The 22,745-nt window shown below is 45.1% G+C and overlaps 1 protein-coding gene across 1 annotated transcript; it reads left to right on the top strand.

Moving 5' to 3' along the window:
- The first annotated feature begins 3,256 nt into the window (after positions 1 to 3,256).
- Positions 3,257 to 21,203, top strand: gsg1l (gsg1-like). Its single transcript, XM_023957254.2, has 5 exons — positions 3,257 to 3,730; positions 9,781 to 9,828; positions 17,498 to 17,650; positions 19,000 to 19,111; positions 20,135 to 21,203. The coding sequence occupies exons 1-5, from the start codon at positions 3,442 to 3,444 to the stop codon at positions 20,475 to 20,477; spliced, it is 945 nt and encodes a 314-aa protein (XP_023813022.1). The 5' UTR covers positions 3,257 to 3,441; the 3' UTR covers positions 20,478 to 21,203.
- The last annotated feature ends 1,542 nt before the right edge of the window (positions 21,204 to 22,745 follow it).

The raw sequence follows: 22,745 nt of genomic DNA, 5'->3' as shown, positions 1-22,745 counted from the left end.
TAGATAAACTCATTTAAGTCTGTTTTTCTCCAGAGCTGTCATGCAAACCAACTGTTTATCACTGATGTTTCTTCTGATTGATTGTTCTGTTCTCTGTTGTCGTCTATTGTTTGTGTGTTTGTATCTTTGAGCCTAACCTTGACGCTGCAACAACCCAATTTACCAAGCTGGGATCAATAAAGTATCTTTATCTTATCTTAATATGAACCTGGAGGTGACTCTGGATTTTGTTGATTTAGCCCTGAGTTTCCTGCAGCACGGTCACAGCGACAGAGCTGTTGTGTGTTGGATGTGCTTAAAATTCTTCCAAAACAATATTTCTGAGAGGCTTTCATTCTACTTTCATTCATGCACTCCTGCCTAAAAAAGATGAAATTTTCATTTGGGCACAGATTCAGCTCCAGTCATTCATGGGTTTACATTGAAGCTGTCATTTGTGTGACTTTCCTTTACATTTAACCTCTGCTGGCATCATTACACTTCCATAAACTGAACGTGGCTCCACCCCCTCAGCTGTGGGTTTTTTGTGGTCAGCCATAAAAGCCGGACTGGATTCAGATGAAAAGCAGCCTGAAAATCAAAATGATTAAAGGATAGTAAAAGAAAAGAAAAACAAGGCGTTTGCTGCAAAGTCAAATCCAACTTGAAATGTTTTTGCATTTAGAAATCTGAGTTTATGTTTTTTTCATTAGCTAGAATGAATTTTGACATATTTTTGAAGGACTGCTGACAGTTTTGAATCTGGTTGTGCATTGCATCATGGGTAACATTTTTAGAAATCTCTGTTAATCAAGTGTTTGACAGTTTTTATTGGATTCCACGTCCGTCTGTCAAACTCAAAACTGAAATCTGTTTTTTTTGTTGCATTTGAAGCATTTTTATGAGTTTGATCATCAAAACTGATTTGAATTCATTCAAATTCAGAATAAACAGATGCTGCATGAAGGAGTCATCTCTCCTTGATTAGTCTTGAACCTGAGCCAGAGTGGTGTTAGCTGCACTGATGAACGAGGATTAGCCGAGTGGCAGGCGAGGGCAAAGATTATATAATGTCTCTGTATGTCTTCTAAGAGAGACGTGGCGTCCTCCTCTGATGAGCGTGGGGGTTAAAAACCAACAGGACTGGAAGAACACATGGAGGAGATTCTCATGCAGACGTAAAGAACATGAACATCGAATCAGATGCCTTTGAGCCCGTTCAGACCTATGAAGGAAGGTTCTACATCTCCACAGCTGAATTAAGAGCTGCAGTCAAATTCTGCACTATGCAGATGATACTGTCATTTATCTGTCAATGGTATTTTTTTAATTTGTCTCCTACATTCTCTTGACCTGACTTATCTTTTATGAGCCAACAGAAACCTGCAGGGTGGATTTCTGCGCAGCAGAAAATCACCCACAGTTTATTTAGTCAGAACGTGAACAGATAAGACCGAAAAGAATTAAAGTGGTTTCCACATAACCTGCGGCTCAAACTAACACAGGTGGAACTGTCCTTCCTGAAATCCAATTCTCACTTTAAAAATGTTAAAAAATGCATTTTTGTCTGAAAAAATACAAACAAAATCTTCAAAGGAAAATTGATGTATGAATCCAGGCTAAAGACATCTGGCAGAAGCTCCTCCCACATACAGCAACATCTTCAAACAGGCGGCCAGCAGCATATTCGCCGTGGTCGATGGGAATTTGACGAGCGAATCCCGTTCAGTGTGAACGCATGACGGATGCATCAGGAGTAGGAAGGAACCAGATCAAGGCTCCATCTAAAGCCTTCAGACCACGAAGACGTCAGAATAAGACCGTTTCTGTCCGGACTAAGCTCCATGAAAAACACTTCTCTGCCGAATAACTGAATCCATTGTTGAGGGTTTGTAGGTTTCATAGAAACATTGAGTGAAGCTTAAGTTGATGTCTAAGTAAAGACGTTTTGTTTGTTTGTTAATAATCAATGATTAACAGGTGAAACCTTTGACAGCTGATGAATCCGACGGCATATCCTGGCATGTGAACCGTTTCATCCGTCTGGATCACACACATGCACATGCACGTGCACGGAGGCTGTATTGATTCTAAGGGTCGGATCATCAGGTGATGGATTCATGCAGAGCGCAGCTCCACCTCGCCACTTCTGATTTTTATTCCCCCCGGCTGATCGGTGAAGAACGGCTGGCTCTAACATCCTTCACTGACAATCTACTGTAATACTTTCAAATTTACAGAAACACAAAATGCTCTGAAAATTAGGAAAAAAATACATTTAGAAAATCAACAGAACCTCAGAATATGTTTAATTTTTCCTCTTAATTTCATTTATTGGCTGAACTGGATTTTCTAAGCGTTCCCAGTGGAATTTTAATGATGATGACGCCGTTTTTGGCGAGTTACCTCTGAATTGTGGGCGGGACTGTTGTCATGAAGCAACCCCGCCCCTTTGCGGTTGCTGACAGCTTGTAGCAGGGAGCCTGTGGCACGCCCAGAGTATTTTCGACGTCAAATAAGAACTTTTTCAAACTGCATTTTTCCGTCCGCTCCTGGTTCACATCGATTTGGGCAAAGAAATACTCAGAAAGGCAATTTGAGCTTATGGGACTTTTTTGTGTGGAGTTTGCATGTTGGCCCTGTGCGTGCGTTGGTTTTCTCCGGCTTCCTCCCACCGTCTAAAAATATACATCATAGGTTTGGTTGATCTATTGTCCCAGGTGTGAATGTGTGTGTGCATGGGTGTGTGATTGTTGCCCTGCGACAGACTGGCGACCTGTCCAGGACGTCCCCTGTCATCGCCCAACGGTGGCGGGGATAGGCTCCAGCAACCCCGTGACGCCGAAAGGGACAAAACGGGTTCAGGATGGGTGGAATTTAACGTGAATGTGGCAGTTATACTCCACTAGAATGGATTTTTAACAAAATAAACGTCCTAAAATCGTATTTTTGTAGCCAAAATGATCTATAAATAAAAACAGTTTTTGAATCAAACTGGTGAGGAATTTGTTGTCTGAAGACGCGGAACGAAGGACTTTCGGATGCGGCGCGTTTTTTCCTGGACCGGATAAAAAAAAAAGAAGAGGAGGGTGGATGAAGGTTGGAGGGTGGACTATGGCGAGTGATGACGCACGGGAGAGGGGGTGGGGGAGGGGGACTCCTGGTACCCCCACCACACAAACACACTCCGAGCGTCCTGCTCTCGGTAGAAAGGACCGCCTCTGAGTCCGGGGGTGTGGGGTCTGAATGTGACGCAGATTTAGAGTGCATCTGATCATTTTTGTTTGTGGCACGAGCCCCCTCACCCCCCATCCCCACCTCCCAACTGAGCCCAGAGACCAGCTGGAAGGAGGCGCGCGTAACTCCGCCGTGCGTCCTCTCCGTGCCATGCACCCCCTCTCCACCCTGAGGCCCCCGCTCGGATGAACGGACGAAGTTCCGCGGCTTCGCCTCCAGGACATCATGAAGACCACGCGGAAATGCCGCGCGCTGATGTCGGTGTCCCTCAACCTGCTCGCGCTCCTCTTCTCCACCACCGCCTTCATCACCACCCACTGGTGCGAGGGGACCCAGCGCGTGCCCAAGCCCAACTGCAGCAAGCAGCGGCGCCACAACTGCATCGACTACGGCGTGAACGAGACGGATCCAAGCAAAGTGCACTACAGCTGGGAGACCGGGGACGACCGCTTCCTGTTCCGCCGCTTCCATACCGGCATCTGGTACTCCTGTGAGGAGAACATCAACGAGGCAGGTGCGTGCGCGCGTCCGCGAAACCAAACCACGGCCCGGACCGAGATCAGAGAATGCGCAGGAAGTTGCTCCAAACGCCTCCCCAAGAACGCAGCCTCTGCCGCGCGCGTTTCTGAGGCGTGTCTAAGGTTCGAAAGAGTTCGGCATCAGTGAGCGGCAGAACTTTCTGTGAATCAGAGCATTGGCTCGCTTTTACGCGCGCAAGAGGTCTGTGCGTAAAAGCGCACAGAAGGCACTGGAAAAACGTATTTGATGTATAAATGTATTTAATGTCCAGAGGAGGCCAGCCCTTTTGGGAACACAACCGGACCCTCTTTTGGTTTGGAAAGTGGAATCTGAGTTCAAACTAAACGAGGAGTCAGGAAACCTCCACAGATAAACGTCCTTTTTTTCTTTCATTAAACGAAAGAAAAGATTCAAAGCAGTTTTTATTGTTAATATCTTAACATAAATGACCCTTAAAATCTTTAATTTGTGATTATCTTTTATCATCTGGGAGAAAACCAACAGTGTGTGCATCGTTTTAGCTGTCAAGACGCAGACTCAACTCATATTGAGCTTCTGTTAGTGCTGCCACCTACTGGACGAGCGCTGCTAGAGCGCGACAAGCCATTAGTTTGGAAACTGAAACAAAAAGAACTTTATATCATAAAAATCTGTTTTATTGGGCTTATTCTCATGAGAAATCCTAAGATTTCAAACCTTCCCTGGGGCCTCTTTGGTGTCAACGTCTTCATTGTCCAGAAACAGCCAGTAAAAGTGCAGCTTCATGAAGGTTTGCTTTCAAACTTTGGTTCAGTCCAACATTCAGTGGTTTCAGGGTGGAAGTCCATCCAGCCGTCCAACCTATTAACCCCGAAAGGGTGTTGCCCGGGTCTGTCCCAGCTACTATTGGGCGAAAGCGGGGTACACCCTGATCAGGTCACAAGTCTGTTGCAGGACCACACAATCACAGACACACATGCACACAAAGGTACAAATTAGAGTCTTCAATTAACGTATAAGCATGTTGTTTTGGACTTTTTCTGTTTGTAACTTTTACTGACACTTTAGCAGGTTTTTTTTAATTAAATTTGCCCAAAAAGCACCACAGCTCTGAGAAAAAGTCTTTCAAAAATCCAAGCTCTGCTATTTTTGAGCTTGACTCCCTGAAAACTGTGTCAGTGTGGAACTGGTGGAAACTTTGTGTTTATGTTGGATTTCTCCAAAAGCTTCTTCAATTTTATTTCCTTCCCAAAAAACTCTGAAGAAAATCTTTGAAATTTGGTGGTTGATTTTCCAGATTTGGTGGGAGATGTACTTTTGGTTAAAGTTGGACTACAGCAACTGAAAAAATACTGTTATCCTGTATAAATGACCAAAAACAATAACAAAGAAACGCTGGTCTGACTCAATCAGAAGTACCACTAAATGTTCTGCTGAGTCCGGATGGAGTTCAGAGTCCAGTTCATTTGCTGCGATTCCTTCGTTCCTAATCTGAACACAGTGAAGTGAACCGAGGTCTGGACCAGAGGACCCCCCCCCCCCCCCCAACACTAAAAACGTTAAGACTTGAATAGATCGGAATCAGAGCATCATCAGCATACATGTTGAGCTTCCAGAGTATTTTAAATGTAAATCAGTGGATCAGAACGTTCTGGTTATTTAGTGGAGAATTTGTGCAGCTTTTAATCCTCCAACAGTTTGAACATTTTTGTATTTTTAGGGGAAAATCTGAATCGTTTGCAACCGTCAGTCTCAGCTTTCTGCAGCTTCTGATGCTCCATCAGGTCCGTCTCATCCTCTCCACCCCCCTGATAGAGGCAGACCTGTGTGACCCGCTTCATTACATCAGCCGTTTGGCAGTGATTCTGACGGTGTCGTAATAAGAAGAGGATTTCTTAATCCAAGAAAAGACTTCAGTTCATTGGAATGATCAGCTGGTTTTTCTGTAAACTAGTAAACTTTGCTTAACCTCCTAAAGTCCGTCCACGTCTGCTTCAGTCGCTTTAAGATACAGAACTTTAGAAAAAACCTGGAAGAATTCTTCAGTAAAACGAGGCACCAAAGGCAGCAGAACCCAGTCCTGCAGCCGCATCGGGCCGTTAAAGAAAGAGCCGGAAGAGCCGGCAGCCGCTTTAGCCCCTGACCCAAACCCGGTTCATCAGGTCAGTGCTGTTCTGGACCCACAAACCTCCACTCTCTGTGTTTTTGAATCAATGTGGTTCTGGTTCAGTTCTTGTTCTGATGGTTCTGTGCAGCTTTGATGCTGCCAATCCCACGAGCAACAAGCAGAAGAACACAGTGCTGAAATCTACATGCAGACTTGAACACAGCACTGAAATCAATGAGTAACGTAGGCTAGAGTCGCTACGCTAGCTGGTTGCGTATGCAAAGTTGGACGCCATATTGGTTAGTTGGAGATGTCGGCTCACTGCGGTGCTACAATCTGACAAGCAGAGCAGAAAAACAAGAATTTGACTTTCCACTAGTAAATGAATAATGTCAGCTAATAAAGGAGAACGTCAGACAAGATCTGAGTGATTTCCTCTCACAATAGTGAATGGTTATGTGGATCTGCTAGTCTATTCGGAGTCAATAGTAACATTAGACTTCACACTTGAACACAGCACTGACATGAACACGCAGACTTGAACACAGCGCTGAAATCAACAGAAAGCCATGAACACAGCCCTGAAATCAACAGGCAGTCTTGAACACAGCACTGAAATCAACACACAGACTTGAACACAGCACTAAAATCAACACGCAGACTTGAACACAGCACTAAAATCAACACGCAGACTTGAACACAGCACTGAAATCAACACACAGACTTGAACACAGCACTGAAATCAATGAGTAACGTAGGCTAGAGTCGCTACGCTAGCTGGTTGCGTATACAAAGTTGGACGCCATATTGGTTAGTTGGAGATGTCGGCTCACTGCGGTGCTACAATCTGACAAGCAGAGCAGAAAAACAAGAATTTGACTTTCCACTAGTAAATGAATAATGTCAGCTAATAAAGGAGAACGTCAGACAAGATCTGAGTGATTTCCTCTCACAATAGTGAATGGTTATGTGGATCTGCTAGTCTATTCGGAGTCAATAGTAACATTAGACTTCACACTTGAACACAGCACTGACATGAACACGCAGACTTGAACACAGCGCTGAAATCAACAGAAAGCCATGAACACAGCCCTGAAATCAACAGGCAGTCTTGAACACAGCACTGAAATCAACACACAGACTTGAACACAGCACTAAAATCAACACGCAGACTTGAACACAGCACTAAAATCAACACGCAGACTTGAACACAGCACTGAAATCAACACACAGACTTGAACACAGCACTGAAATCAATGAGTAACGTAGGCTAGAGTCGCTACGCTAGCTGGTTGCTTATGCAAAGTTGGACGCCATATTGGTTAGTTGGAGATGTCGGCTCACTGCGGTGCTACAATCTGACAAGCAGAGCAGAAAAACAAGGATTTGACTTTCCACTTGTAAATGAATAATGTCAGCTAATAAAGGAGAACGTCAGACAAGATCTGAGTGATTTCCTCTCACAATAGTGAATGGTTATGTGGATCTGCTAGTCTATTCGGAGTCAATAGTAACATTAGACTTCACACTTGAACACAGCACTGACATGAACACACAGACTTGAACACAGCGCTGAAATCAACAGAAAGCCATGAACACAGCCCTGAAATCAACAGGCAGTCTTGAACACAGCACTGACATGAACACACAGACTTGAACACAGCACTGAAATCAACACGCAGACTTGAACACAGCACTAAAATCAACACGCAGACTTGAACACAGCACTAAAATCAACACGCAGACTTGAAATCAGCGCTGAAATTAACACGCAGACTTGAACACAGCATTAAAATCATCACACAGACTTGACTTGTGTTCAGTTTTGAGGATTTTAAAGGATTTGTTTTAGATCTCGTCACTTTTGACATGCTTTCCTGCTTTGAAAGTCGTTCTTCCATTTTTACAGTGTTGTGATCTTTCTACCTCATTGTTGCCTCCCTGTATTAAAAAACTGTAGATATAATATCAGCAACAGCTGTGAACGTTGAATCTGTTATGAAGGCTTAGGTGACGTGAAGGATCTCTGAGATCTCATATTTCAGGTCTGATCTGCAGAAGTGGGTCAAATGCAGTTTGACGAGAACATTCACGCTCATCAGAGCCGCAATTAACCTCCAAACGACATCGGATCCCTGATTAAACAGGCTGCCGAGCTGCAGGGGATTTCTGTTAAACACAGAAAAATCTTTGAAGGAACTAAAAGATGAAGCTGGGAGACAAAGCAGAAGGAAACCTGGCAGACGGGAAAGGGATTGTTTCTATTCGTCGTCAGACTTTTGGGGGGTGTATGTTCCAGAGCATGGTGCTGTGGATGTCAGAGAGGTTATAGGATGATGATGATGTCGGTCGTGTCATCAGGTCACAGATGCTCTAATTACATTTTTAATTCATGTCCTAATCAGAGCCGTTCACCTTTGTTTGACGAACTGTCATAGAAAATCTGCCTTTTTTTTGGTTTGTTTGATGCACAAAAACTCACATTTCTAAACGGTTTTAAAACCGAATGAAGACATTCTAAACGTTAGTGAAAATAAAATGTTTTCTCTGTGAAAATGTTGCTGCTGAGTCTCAGCTGTGTTCGTTTGGATGTAAACCGTCGTGGCGCCCCCTTCATGTATGGAGGACAGAAAAGGAGAACATAAATAACGAAAAAAGGACACATCCTACTTTTAATATTCCTATTTATTGCTGAATCATAAACCTTTGTTTTCTCACACTCAGTGAAATAGCTTTGGTCATTTTAGTTCAAATATGTAAATGAGGTGGGTGTGTCTTCTCTGAGTCTAAAGCGCGTCCTGACTGCTTCAGTAATATTATTTCTGTTGCTTCTCAGAGTAAAGTTTGTGTCTTCTGTGCAAAGACAAACATCTCCACTGATGTTTTGTGGTTTCGATCCTTTCAGTGTGGAGTGAACCACGTTCTCTGCATTCCTCAGACAAAGCTTCATTAGCAGGTTTGGTTCGGGAGCTCTGCCGGTGTGAGGGCGGCTCATTGGTTACTGATGGAGCCGCTCGTTGTCGATGACATGGCGCGGGCTGAGTTATGGCTCATGTTGCCGCTGCTGATCTGTGACCCTGCAGCTCCCACGAGCTCCTGAACTCTCTGCGCCGAAGAAACATAATGAAGCCAAGAGGAAGGAGGCTTTTCTGCTCCAGACCGGAGCGTTTGATGGCTCCACCGCAGGAAACCGCCATTAAATCTCTGCGCTGTGCATCTGATTAGATGAAGGCAGACTGTTTGGATTCTGAGCTGTGTGGGGGTGTGAGTTCTCTGCCGGCTGGACGCTCTCTCGTGCGTGACGAGACGCTTCAAGCACAAAGATGAGAGACTTGTTGAGGACTCGTTGACCACAGGAGAGTCCAGAATAGTTGAGCAGGCGACGGTGAAGCAAAGTTTAATGAAGAACTGAGTTTTGTGTCTGCAAAGCAAACCAGGACCTTTTAAGCACGTTTATGCAGGACTCAGCAGCAGAATGGGGGCTCGTCCGGGATTTTTAAAGGGGTTAAGTGGTCTGCTTGGATCAGTGGTTTTCTTGGGTGACACTTAAGCCAAGCAGTTTTTGTGTGTGTTATTGTGTCGTGTGTTTGTGCGCCAAATGCACATCAGTCTTTAGTTTGGAGCATTTTATTGCACCTTCCATATTTAACCAATCAGAGACGTACTAGTTACACTTCCATTATCAGAAGCGCCACATGATAGCACCTCCCCATGTTTACTGGTGGACATCCTCCAAACAAACCAATGCCGTGCCTCCATGAGGGGCGCCGTCTCAACCCAAAAAATCTGTTAACATTTTTTGTGTTTTCCAGTAAAGTTAAACTTTGATTCTCTTGTTCCGCCTTTTTTCCTCCGTTTTTCATTAGTTTTTTTCTCTTTCCTTGTTCTCCTCTGCCCCCCTCCTTTAAACTCACCCTCTTACCTTTGTTTCTCCCCCCCCCCCCCCACTCCCCTCTCAGGTGAGAAGTGTCGGAGCTTCATTGATCTGGCCCCGGCCTCAGAGAGAGGTGAGTAATGACGGTCGTTAGGCCCCGTCGCCGCTCCCCACCTGTTCCCCGCCAAACCCAAACACACATCCGAGTGTTTGTCAGGACCTCTCGGATGAGTGAGCCCGCAGAGAGGGAAATGAGATTTTTTGATTGAGTTCACATAAAGTTGGGGTTTTTTAACGCCTGAGAGCGAAGGTTCACTCCGGGGCCACGTCTTCCAGCCGCTGGAGCGGCGTTCACGTGAAGAATTGCACAGATTGTTTCCCTCCTTAAGTGAGCCGGCACAGTTTACGGGTCTGCAGCGGGGGAGAGTTTATGATGAGGAGAGAAGAGGATTGAAAGCCCAAAGAGAGCCGGTCACATGACCGGCGTGCAGCTCCGGGTTGGAGGGCCGACTAATGGATGGACTCAAACTACTGTGGAGGTCGCAGTGAAAGTGACCCGGAACCGGAGAAGGACCAGCGCTGGGCTTTTACCCAAAACATCAACAAAGGGGGGAGGGGGGGGTAAAAAAGGATGACAAGAAAGAAAAAACAGCACCAGCAGGAGCTGAAAAGGCTGCAGAGATGACGTATGTATCAGTGTGGAAACCTTCAGCCCTCAGGTTCCCTGACCAGACTAAACTAGAACACGTTTTTCTTATGATCAGACAGCAGAAGACATTTGGTCACATGACCTGCTGACCTGGCATCAGCAGATATTGAAGCCACTTTTTGATGGTTGCCGTCATCTCAGCCGGACATGAACTTACCAAACTTTCTGATCATTGGAGAAGCAGTCAATCAAACTCACACTTTGTTATATCTTCCTCCAACAAAAACTAAAAAGAAGTTTAAAAAAACAACAACATCCAGAACAGGTTAAAGACTTGAAGTTTAACCTCACAGGAAATACGGTTTTGGAGCTGACTTCCTGTGTGTTTACCTCTGTTCTAAGGTTGGTCCATGTCGTGTACTAAACCTCCTGGCTGGTTAATGCTGATCGTTTCTCTAAAGTGCTTCAATCTGGAAGTTGGGCTGTTGTTTCACACCCTGAAAGTTTTTACAGATTTTTATTTAAAATAGAGAAACAATGTTTCACACACAACAATAATCTCTAGGTTAGATGGAGGTGGGTGATCGGCTGTGGCGCCCCCTACAGGGAGCTGTTGAAAGACAAAAGTTCTCATTTTAACATGTTCAGTTCAGAACAACAGTTTGTTTTTTTACATTAGTGCAAATATGAATAAATGTGCTTTGATCCCTTTAGAAATCTGTAGGAATTCCCTGAAATGAGGCTGAAAATGTTTCCAGCCTCCTGAGAGAAAATGAGGCGGACTAATTGATCTGAAGCCAGCATGTTTTTTTTTCTGGCGCGCTGTCATTTTTGATTTATGGGGGTTATTGGAGCCTGCAGCTCAGAGAAAATGAGATGACACCTCATGTTCTCATCCAGGCTTCATGAGATGAAACCAGAACTCTGTGTTTTCCTTGATGTTTTTACCAACCAAAACATGAAAACACAACACTTACATCCCATCTGCATGTAGAAAACGGTTCCAGCGCTGAATGGAGGAACTTTGTGAGGAGCTTTTCACTAAGTGGAAGACAGAGGAGGTTCATTTATGTGTGTGGCCTCTGCGCCGACGTTTCATGGCGTCTGTTGATAAAAAAAAAAGTTCTCTGGTGGCTTCAGCTGCCATCTGTAGGAAGAGGAGTCCGGCTCAGGGGCGGAGCAGGTGATGGATGGAAGAGGGCGACCTTGCCTCGCACACAGGGATGCAATATGTCAGCCCGTTGTCCCGTGGGCAGGGGGGGCGGCTTTCCAAAAACAAAGGAAATGCTACAGATTTAGATCTTTTAGTTCCAGTCAGGATATGATATAAAACCACAGAAAACCTTTGATTTGGAGGATTATTTACCCTCAGGATGCAGATCAGCAGGAAGAGGCAGAAAACATTTTATACGTAGTGGTCAGGTTCAATCGATTTCAATTCAATTCAATTCCATTTTAATTGTATAGCCCAAAATCACAACAACAGTCGTCTCGATGGGCTTCGAAGTAAAACATGAAATCAAAAGGATCACGAATACAAAGAGTTCAATAGGAAAATACTAAAATGAACTAACAAACTGACTAAACTATACTGGCATCCCTGCCCTTAGACCCCCCTTCGCGGTAAGGAAAAACTCCCAAAAAAAACGGATTCCGGAAAAAACGAAGAAACCTCAGGGGTGTCCACATGAAGGAGGGATCCTCCCCCAGGACGGACAGGCGATTTACCAGAACTCTTAGAGAAGAATTAACTTATCTAAATCTACAACTACATATATAAAAGTCCAGCAGACGAGCTTCATCCAGCCGTGGTTGTGGGGACAGTCAAAGGCGCGAGTCAAGCCGGAGACAGGAACCACAGCCAGGTGTAGGAGCAGGAGCAGAGACGAGGTACTCGGTCAGGTACAGAGCAGAGACGAGCCAGAGATGAGCCAGAGGCAGGATCCACAGCCAGGTGTAGGAGCAGGAGCAAAGACGAGGTAGACGGTCAGGAACTGGAGCACGGATGAGCCAACTGGAGTCTGGAAGCACTCCCACTCCCCAGGAGGGGAGAGGAAAAGAGGGACAATACATGAATCGCACTGCACCAAACAGAGGCATGGAGAACTAAATGATAAATTATGATCAAGAATAGAGGAGAGGAAGGGTAGAAGTAAAAAAGGAAAGAGGACAGAACCCCAGTGCACCATAGTTACCCCAGCTTCAACTTCTAGCAGCCTTTTAAAAGAAATAGTTATTATTAAGTTTAATTTAAACAAATTAACATTAAGTTAAATAATCTCTGAATACTAACTAGTCTGACAATAAGCCTGTCCAAAGAGGAATGTTTTCAGTCTAGCTTTGAATGTAGAAACTGAGTCGGCCTCTCTTACATGAGCTGGGAGTTTATTCCATAAGACAGGGACTTGGTGGCTAAACGCTCTACCTCCAACCGTACTTTTACTAATTCTAGGAACCACAAGCAGTCCTGCTGTTAGTGAGTGAAGTGTTCTGATTGGTTGGTAAGGGACTATGAGGTCCTTAATATAGGACGGGGCCATTCCATGTAAGGCCTTATAGGTTAACAGGAGGATCTTGAACTTGATTCTGGAATCAACTGGGAGCCAATGGAGTGAAACTAACACAGGAGTGATGTGACCTCTTCTGCTGGTTCCAGCTAACAATCTAGCAGCTGCGTTCTGAACAAGCTGGAGACTTCTTAAGGAACTCTTAGGACACGCTGCTAACAAGGAGTTACAGTAATCCAGCCTCGACGTAACAAATGCATGGATGAGTTTTTCAGCATCACTCTTAGAAAGTATATTTCTGATCTTAGCAATATTCCGCAGGTGAAAAAAGGCAGTTCTACACGCCTGAGATATGTGAGCCTTAAATGATAAATCCTGGTCAAGTAAAACCCCAAGGTTTCTAACTGTGGAATTGGGGGCTATACTTATGTCATCCAGGGAGACTATCTGAGCAGACAGAGCATCTCTGAGGTTTTTAGGACCAAGTATAATGACCTCAGTTTTTTCTGGGTTCAAGAGGAGGTAATTAATTGTCATCCAGGTCTTGATGTCACTGATGCAGGCGTTCAGTTTCTCTATCTGGTCATTCTGGTCAGGCTTCATGGATAAATACAACTGTGTATCGTCAGCATAACAATGAAAATTAATGCTGTGTTTCCTGATTATGTTTCCTAGGGGTAGCATATAAAGCGTAAACAGGATCGGTCCCAAGACTGAGCCCTGTGGGACTCCATAGTTGACTCGAGTGCACTGAGAGGAATGGCCATTTACATTAACAAACTGGTACCTATCAGATAAATAGGATTTAAACCACTGGAGAGCAGATCCTCTGATCCCTATGTCCTGCTCTAATCTATGGAGTAAAATACCGTGGTCGATAGTGTCAAAGGCTGCACTGAGGTCCAACAGGACCAGAATAGAAAGTAGTCCCTTTTCTGAGGCCAATAACAAGTCATTAGAGACTCTAACTAGTGCAGTTTCCGTACTGTGGTGAGGTCTAAACCCCGACTGAAAGTCTTCAAAGTGGCTGTTGTCCTGTAGGTGGCAGTAAAGCTGCTTAACTACAACTCTTTCTAGGATTTTAGAAATAAAGGGGAGGTTTGATATCGGTCTATAGTTGGCCAAGATGCTAGGATCCAAACTGGGCTTTTTCAGAAGAGGTTTAACAACTGCATATTTAAAAGACTGTGGCACGTAACCCGTTTCCAGAGAGGCATTTATCATTGTTAATATGGGATCATTAATTAGGGGAAAAGTTTCTTTAAAAAGTCTAGTGGGAATTGGGTCTAACAGACACGTTAAGGATTTGGAGGACGTAATAATTGATGTTATTTCCACTTGATCCACAGCAGTGAAGCAGTCTAATGTTACAGAGGTTTCTATGGATGCCTCCACTTCTACCACTTCAGCCTGTTCTGGGCTGATAGTAGGAATAACTTGATTCAACTTATGTCTAATATTTGAGATTTTACTATCGAAAAATGTAAGAAAATCATCAGAGCTGAGAGAAACAGGAACATGTGGTTCTACTGAGCTCTGACTGCGAGTTAATTTAGCAATAGTGCTAAAAAGAAATCTTGGATTAATTCCATTCTCTGATATTAAGGTTGAATAGTACTGGCTTCTAGCTCTACGCAGAGCTTTTTTATAATTTAATAGGCTATGTTTCCAGATATCCAGAGACTGCTCTGAACCGGAGCGGCACCATTCTCTTTCCAACTTACGGGTTTCTCGTTTAAGAGAACGAGTTTCAGCGTTAAACCACGGTGCTACTCGGTTTTGTCTGACGAACTTAGGTTTCAAGGGGGCAACAACATGGAGTGTACTCCTGAGGGCTTGTAAGGCATCATTAACAAAGTGGTCATTTATACTAGGACTGATACTATGGGAGCTGGTCTCAGAGTATTTTCTCAGAATATCACTAAGTACTGGCTGAACTGTGTGTTTAAACTCAGACACAGAACGGTCAGTTAAGGTTCTTCTAAGCTGTTTCTTATTCACTGGGACAGAAGGAGCGCTAGATGCTTGCGCCGGGGGGACCGGAGCGCCAGATGCACCGGGTGACACGCGTGGTTCCTGCGAGTGCTCCTCTGTAACGCCGGGCCCAAAAGCCCGCAGAGGTCCAACAGGACGGCTGGAGGAAGTCGGAACCGGCTCATAAGCCAGTCGTCCTCGTTTGCCAGCAAGTCTTCTTGCTGTCTAAAGATGCGTTCACTCTGAATTCTTCCATTTGCCACATCTTCTAAGAGCGCAAGATCAGCCATTGTGCGTCATTACACATTGTGATGGGGCATTTTATTTCCCTCCATTTAATTACATCTGACAAGCTACAGATGTTGGTAATAATCCACGTGGAAATGGGAAATTGATCAGCAAATGTAATTTCTTGTTGCTTTCTGAATGGCTGAGACATACGCCATACATTGTTTTATCAAAAATAAAACTAACTAAAGGCATGAATACATGCATGAATACCATAATTCCATAGCTTATGAAGAAATGTTTTAATATGAAGACAAATTTCCCCAGTGGACAATTAGTACATCTGTCCGTCCGTCCACACGCCCGCACCTATATCTGCTCCGCCAGACGGACACACTGACGAGAATATCAGTTTTGTACATTATTTCGTTCTGTTAACTATATTATTTATGAGGATGAATTGCACAACATGCCAATATTGCAGAACATATTTCACTTTTCTTTCTGCAAATAAGTGTTCATTTGAATTTCTGTTGTAATTTTCGTTTGATATTTTTTTGTTTGTTTCACTGCTGATCGATCAAACGGGTGTTGGTGTAGCTGTTAATTGTCAGACTTGCTTTGTGAAGTCTTCATGTTATTTCTGAGAGGCAGTTTTGTCATTTTCACTTTCCCGTGTTTCTTCCATCTGCCGACGGCGCCGCCGTTTCTCATTTCACCCGTTTTTGTGCGTACGCCTGGGTCAGAGCGTGAAGGACCGCACATTTTCCCGTCAAGTTTGCTTTTTATAAATCTCAACTATTGCGTAGAGAGTGGCGTACGCCTTCTTTTGTGCGTACGCAACGTTTATAAATGAGGCCCCAGATCTTTAAAGACTCTTCCATTCAGAAATGAAGAGCTCAGATGTGATCAGGCTGAGGGTCCACAAAGACGATCTTCTGCCGTCTGTGAATTCATTTCAGAAAAGCCATTGATTTGACTGTTTTTCTGAAAGATTTTTAATACTTCTGGAGCGTTTCAAATCCATGAAACAGACATTTTCTGCCTGAAAAACGTTCCCTAATCTTCCTGGGATGTTCTGTCTGAAAAGCCGTCAAAGCGAAGCAGCAAAGCGCTCCGAGCTGGAGGGAAGAACGCGCCTCCATCCTGCAAGCAGGAAGACGGATGCTAATGATGGCTGCTGATGACTGATGGAGGGACTTTTTTCCTTCATTATGGGGAAGATCTCAGTCCCAGCAGAACAAAGCTTTCTGAAATGTGCCTGGAGCTGTCTCTGATGCTTTTTAAAAGCCTTAAATGTTGCCATTACCCTTACTATTAAAAAAAAAAAATGCGCCTGAAGAGCCATAAAATCAGCAGCCATCAGTGTCAGATGGGAGATCCTGCAGCCTGCAAACCCAGCCTGTGGCTCTCGGCCACATCTGCAGGAGGCCGGCTAACTCTGCTCAGACGTGAGGAGATGTGCGCGTTACCAGAGGGCAGAGAGCGCCGCGTGGGGATACAAGCCTCTGATAGGACATCGTCTCTGCAGAACGGAGCTGGTGGAGACATCAAACGCCACCCCTGCTCCTGCGGCCCCATCAGAGGCAGATCTCTCACCTGCTCGCCGCCACGTCCTGCCTGCAGAGGAGCGCCGTGATCCTCTGAGGATCGGTCAGGCTTTCATCTGAGCTTTGAGTGATCCAGGTCCAGATGCTGATGAAACATCTGCCATCAGTCTGAGTCTAGAAAACTGCAGGTTTCTGTTGGTTTTGTCTGCATGTCAGGGATGTGGAAGGCAGGAAGCACAAACCGAGTTTGTTGTATCGTCGCATAAAGGAAAGAAGCCGACTGAGATTGAGAGCAGGAGCTTATAATCAAGAACAGGACGACTGAACTGGAACGAAAAACCCTCACAGATTTGAAAGATATTTGATGCTGAGAGCAAAGACCGAATCTTTGAGTTTAAACCTTTGATGATTTTGACTTTAGCTCATTCCATTGGTTGATTGTTGTAGAATAAGTCCTCCCTGAAGGGAAATGATCCTCATCCTTAGTGAGAAAGCAGACGCTGAATCCCTGCTCGTTCACTTCTTCCTGTTAGAAAAACCTTTTCCTTTGAAACATTTCATTTGGAAGAAAGTTTTGGGTCAGAAAGGATGGAATCTTCTGGTCTGAATGATGTAAGGAGGCTCCTGGATATGTCAGCTAAAGGCTGGTGACATTTCAATGACATCAGAGACGGGGATTCCTCAGGGATCTGCTCTGGGGTTCAGGATTTTTGCTGATGTTCGGTCTTTGTGAGACAAAGCGTTACTTTGATGACCACCCCTTGGAGGAGCGTGTTCTTTAGAAAAAAGTCAACATGCTGACGTGCAGCAGAAGCTCCAGCTTTGAGCTTCAGCTTCACGTTTCCACCTTATTTATGTGAGAGCCACAGGAAACGGCCTGCTTGCTGTTTGCAGGTGTGCTGTGGCTGTCGGTGGTGTCGGAGGTTCTCTACATCCTTCTGCTGGTGGTCGGCTTCAGCCTCATGTGCGTCGAGCTTTTCCACTCCAGCAACGTCATCGACGGCCTCAAACTCAACGCCTTCGCCGCCGTCTTCACCGTACTGTCTGGTAAGTGAACAGAAAGGACACTGATGTTGGCTTTCAAGCTTCTGGAAAGGTGATTATTTGAAGAGCTGAAGCCACCTTTAGCACTTGAAGAAAACCAGTGTTTCTTCTCTGACACGTCTTCTTCTTTCCATCGGCTGTTGGGATTCTTTGATCATACGTGATGAAGGTGTGGCAGGAACGATGGTGGTCCTTTGGTGGTCCGGGCCTTTTTCAGCATTTTCACTGCTGCACTTTGCTCTAATATTTGAACTCCAAAACAGTCATGGTGCCAATGCTTTAATGCCCAAGCCCAGCTACTTTTTATTACACATATTTTTTTATTATATTACACAAAAATTACATAAGGACCCTAAAACTGTGCAAAAACTCAATACAGATTGGAAAATGTTTTCATTGTTTACTGCGAAAAATCCCAAAAGATTGAGATGATAAGTTTTTTTTATGTTTTATAAACAAAGATCAAAAGTGTGCAAACAAAAATAGAAATGAGTTAATCCAAAAACAAAACAAACACAAATAAAAATCCATGAACACAGGCAAACCTCCAGCTGGATTTTCTCCAGCTGGCATGTGTCATAATTCCTGTTGTGTGTTTTAAACCAAATGTTCTAAAGGAAATAACATTTTCAAACCTTCATGGTACATTTTGAATGAAAACTAGATTCCAGCATCATTGTAAACACGATCGGCAAACACACGGGTGACTTCAGTGTTTTCTCTGTAGCTTCACGTTGCAGGTGGCAGCGTGCCACACTTTAGTTTGAGGGGCGGTCCATGGCTTAACGCCACGTTTAGTGATCACATCCATATGACGCCGCACTTCTCTGAAATGATCCAACAAAGTCGGAGATCTTTAAGGTGCAGAGACGTAGAACCTCATCAGGTCGGTTAAGCGAGGCCACATTTAGACGGCATCTTTACAGAATGCTGGTCTGTGAGGTGTGTGAGCGTCAGCCTGATGTCACATGACTGGCGCTGCAGCTCCTGTTTTTCATGGTTGATTATTTCCCTGGTTCTACTTGATGGGACGTCTGGTGCATGAACTCAATTGATTCTGTGTGATGACTAATTGGGCTAATTATACATGTTATGATTTATGAGCTGCAGCTCGGAGCAGAACCGATTTACCGCTGTTTGCTTCTGTAATTGTCTGGGGGTGGGGGGGTCCAGGCTGGGTTCTGGGAGGGCCAGAGAACACAGACAACTGAAAACGCTTCATTCCTATGCAGACGTGATCCTGCAGAACAGTGGTGGTTTCACTGTGGCGCTTGGACCTCATAGATAATCAGTGTGTGTGTGTGTGTGTGTGTGTGGGTGTGTGTGTGTTTGTGTGTGTGTATGTGCTGCAGGTCTTTTAGGTATGGTGGCTCACATGATGTACACTCAGGTGTTTCAGATCACCGTCAGTTTGGGGCCCGAGGACTGGAGGCCTCACAGCTGGGACTACGGCTGGTCGTTCTGGTCAGTCTCACGCACACACTCACACACACACACACACGCACACACACGCACACACACACACACACACACGCACACACACGCACACACACACTATGCTCCCAGGGGTCAGCCGCTCTAGATAGCAATCATTCAAATCCCACTCAGACTATTTGTGTATCTCGTTAAATTCACACATTCGTGGTGTTTCTTCTCCACAGCAGCACAGCAGACGCATTTATGATTCCCCCGCTGCAATACTGCCCCCTGTGCTCCGTTTGGGTTAGCACAGAGAAGAATCTTGGTCAGAAGGTTCATACAGCAGACGTGTTTCAAAACAAAGTGTAATCATTTGTGACGGGGGGGGGGGGGGGGGGGGGGGCAATCGTTGCAGGAAATACGGGAAAGTCAGTTTCCATTTGACAGATTTTTGGCATTTGACTGTTTTTTTTCTCTGTTTTTCATGACACAAACGTAGTTTGTTGCATTCGGAGTTTCATGCAGAGAAAGTTGAAAGAATAATCGACCCCCTCCACCATACAGCACACAAATGGCCAAAAACAGAACAAATCTGCAGAACCTGAGCGTTTGCAGAGTCTCTGCTGCAGCTCTGCAGCGGGATGGAAACACTTCATCCAGTCACATGACTGTGAACGGGCGGGTTCAGGTCTGCAGTGATTGACAGGTCCATAACTCAGGTAATTATCCAGAGAAGACCTTGTTGCTCGTTGGTGCAGCTGCTGTCTGAGCTGAAACCGTCACTGAAGGAGGAAACATCACCGGAGGCGATGAAACTAAAACCCCACAGGCTGAAGCCGATAGAAACAAACTCCATCCTCCCAACCGACTCAACAGAAAATGCAGATTTTTGTTCTTTGTCAGTTTTCGTTTCTCCTGTCTTTGCATTGTGTTCTTTGTTTTTCAAAGACAAGAAATGTTTGCATGTACCATAACAAGGAAGAGACTGTGTGGCTCCAGAGTCTCTGCATCCGTCGGTCAGGCGGTTTAATAGAAAAGTCCTCTCCATCTTTGTCTTTTCCCGTCCAGCATGGCCTGGGGTTCCTTCACCTGCTGCATGGCGGCCTCCGTCACCACCCTCAACTCCTACACCAAGACGGTCATCGAGTTCCGGCACAAGCGTAAGCTGTTCGAGCAGGGCCTCCGCGAGGAGCACAGCTACCTGGACCAGGAGGCCTACCACTACTTCCAGGACCGCTCCCTCCAGTCCATCTCCAGCACCGTGGAGGTCTACCCCGGCCAGAGCGCCGCCAGAGCGGGCCTCATTGTTGGTGGTCCCGGACTGGGAACGGGACGGGGAAAGATGAGGCCAGCTCCGGGGTCCGTGGACCTGGGGGAGAACACAGACTGTCTGGGGGAAGAACAGTGCTGAGAGAAGGAGGTGTGTGTCTACATCTAGATCCTTTACATCTGCACTTCATCTCAAACTGACAAAGCAGTGGACGCACAGCTTGATTTGTGAAATCTGTTCAAATCCAGAAAGACCAACAGATGTTTCTGTGTTTAGATGAAAACACATATTTACCTCCAACGTGAAAACAAAAGACCCAGAATCTGACTCCTCCCCCAAAAGGTCTGCTCTGATATCAGGGAGTCTGAGCAGGCCCCGCCCACTGCCAACAAGACACATGTAGAGCATCACTCACTTCATTTATAAAAGATACAAACATTCCAGTTCTGACAAAAAAAAAACCTTTGGACCCCATCATACAAAAGCGACCGATGAGGAAGATGTTCCAGGAGAGTCAAACAAAACCCACAAACTCCTTTTTCAGAGACGCACTGACGGTTGGACGGAACGCCAGATCTGAGGCTGTAAACGTCAGAGTCCAAACCGGAAAAGTGCCAAGATGCCCATGAGAGCCGGTCCTGCAGAGACGAGGGGTTGTTCCGGATCCCAACGCTGGAGACAAAGGGGCCAGAAATCCACAAAAAGGAACAAAACCGAGACTGAAACATGAGAAGCTGCAGCGGGGGGGGGGTGTCAGGATAGAAGCAGCTGTGAAGAAAATGCAAAATGAAGGAAAAGAAAAAAAATAAGGAATATTTTCATAAAAAAAGGAAAACCATTGAATAAAAAGCATCTTTTTTTACTGACATACATTTTCTGTTTGGTTTGGTTTTTATCTCATTTTTTTGTCCTTCCGGTGGAAATCTGAAACATGAAGAGTGAAACCGGTCGGGAGGAAGTGAAAGCTCTGGTTTGAACTCATCTGATGACAGATTTACCCCCCAAAACTGAAACTGCCAATCCACTCTGAACACTTAAATTCATTTTGAAGGAAACATTTTTGTTCTGGGTCAAAGGTCAATTAGCAGCTGTGGTTGGAGGTGAACCAGGCAGGTCACAAACACTTTCAGGGTCATGCCGCAGACCTGTGGGGGCGCCGCGGGTCTCTGACTCGAGGTTAGCTGGTGGTCTGTGGTCCTCAGCAGGGATCCTGGGATCACCGTCTCTGCTGACCTGAGCTGCGTGAACCTCTCCTTTTTCTGTGGAGAAGCTCATCTGACCTGCTGACCTCTGGGCGCCGGCCTGGTGATGCGACAGGAGCCGGTTTCAGATTCTGGAGGATGTTTGTGAACTCATCTGCTCATGCTTGGTTTCTATGGTCCCTACTCTGTTTTATCGGTGGGTTCATATTTTATTTTCCCATCACATTTGTTTTTTATCACAGTTTTCCTAATGAGAGGAACAACAGGGAACATAATGTACTGACCCTGAGGACTCTGGGAAGTTTGAAGGGCTGAAGTCATAGAACAAGAAAATTACCTGATGAATGCTTAATTAGTGGAAACAGTAATTAATGCAGAAACATAAAATAACCTCTTAAAGGCAGAAATGATCTAGATGCCGGGCAGAAAGCTCTAAGCTAGCAAACATTTAATGTGTAGAAAAACCAGTCATCAAGTCTTTGTAAAACGTGAAGTGTGCCGGTGTGTGTAAACCAGAAGGATGTTTGTGTGAAGCCCAGAGAGAATCCAGTGTCTGCTGAGGTTCCAACCTCTGCAGGAGCCCAGATGTGGAAGGGACTGGCGTAATGACCGTCCAGCATTTACAGAACTGCTGGGGCGAGCCTAACAGAAAGAAAACAGAAAACCCGACGGTAGCTGGAATTCTGAGAAGGTTTCAAAGCTTCTCAGGAAAATTCCTAAACATTGCGGGACAGCCGCAGAGCCAGCAGCTGCCTCCTGGTGGTCTCGAGGATGATGATGCTGGTGCAGCAGCTTGAAGACGGTCTGGGTTACATAAGCAGGTTGTAGACTGCAGGGATTAAACTGACTGACGGCAGAAAATTAGGCTTTTGGAGTCAACGCTGATCCAAACTCCAGTTGAGAAACTTTCTGCCTTCCAGTTGTAAATCAGGAGGTTTGTGATGAACCTGAAGTCTTCTGTGAACTGATGTAAACCATGAATGTATTGAATTATATATTTATCTATGTACACCCCTTCCTGGTTGTTGTCTTCTTTCCGTTCAGGTCGTTCCCACACTCAGCGCCTCACATTTCACTAAAATATTGTTGACTTGTTCAACAGCAGCATGAGGCGTTGCAGCAGCTCTGGTGACCCGCTCTGGTACTCTGAGCCAATCAGGAGAGGAGATTGTGGCAGTATGGGTTCCCCAAATTGCTGCAGAGTGAA

Source organism: Oryzias latipes, chromosome 8, assembly GCF_053564925.1.
Source record: "Oryzias latipes strain Hd-rR chromosome 8, Olatipes_Hd-rR_3.1".
In the NCBI taxonomy this organism is placed as follows: domain Eukaryota; kingdom Metazoa; phylum Chordata; class Actinopteri; order Beloniformes; family Adrianichthyidae; genus Oryzias; species Oryzias latipes.
Note: the sequence above shows the minus strand (reverse complement) of the source record. Positions and strands in the feature narration are given on the sequence as shown.

Excerpts from the sequence above, each read along its gene's own strand:
- gsg1l (XM_023957254.2), top strand. The coding sequence starts at position 3,442 with ATGAAGACCACGCGGAAATGCCGCGCGCTGATGTCGGTGTCCCTCAAC. Across the intron at positions 3,731-9,780 it reads GGAGAACATCAACGAGGCAG|GTGAGAAGTGTCGGAGCTTC; the intron begins GTGCGTGCGCGC and ends CTCCCCTCTCAG. Across the intron at positions 17,651-18,999 it reads CGTCTTCACCGTACTGTCTG|GTCTTTTAGGTATGGTGGCT; the intron begins GTAAGTGAACAG and ends TATGTGCTGCAG.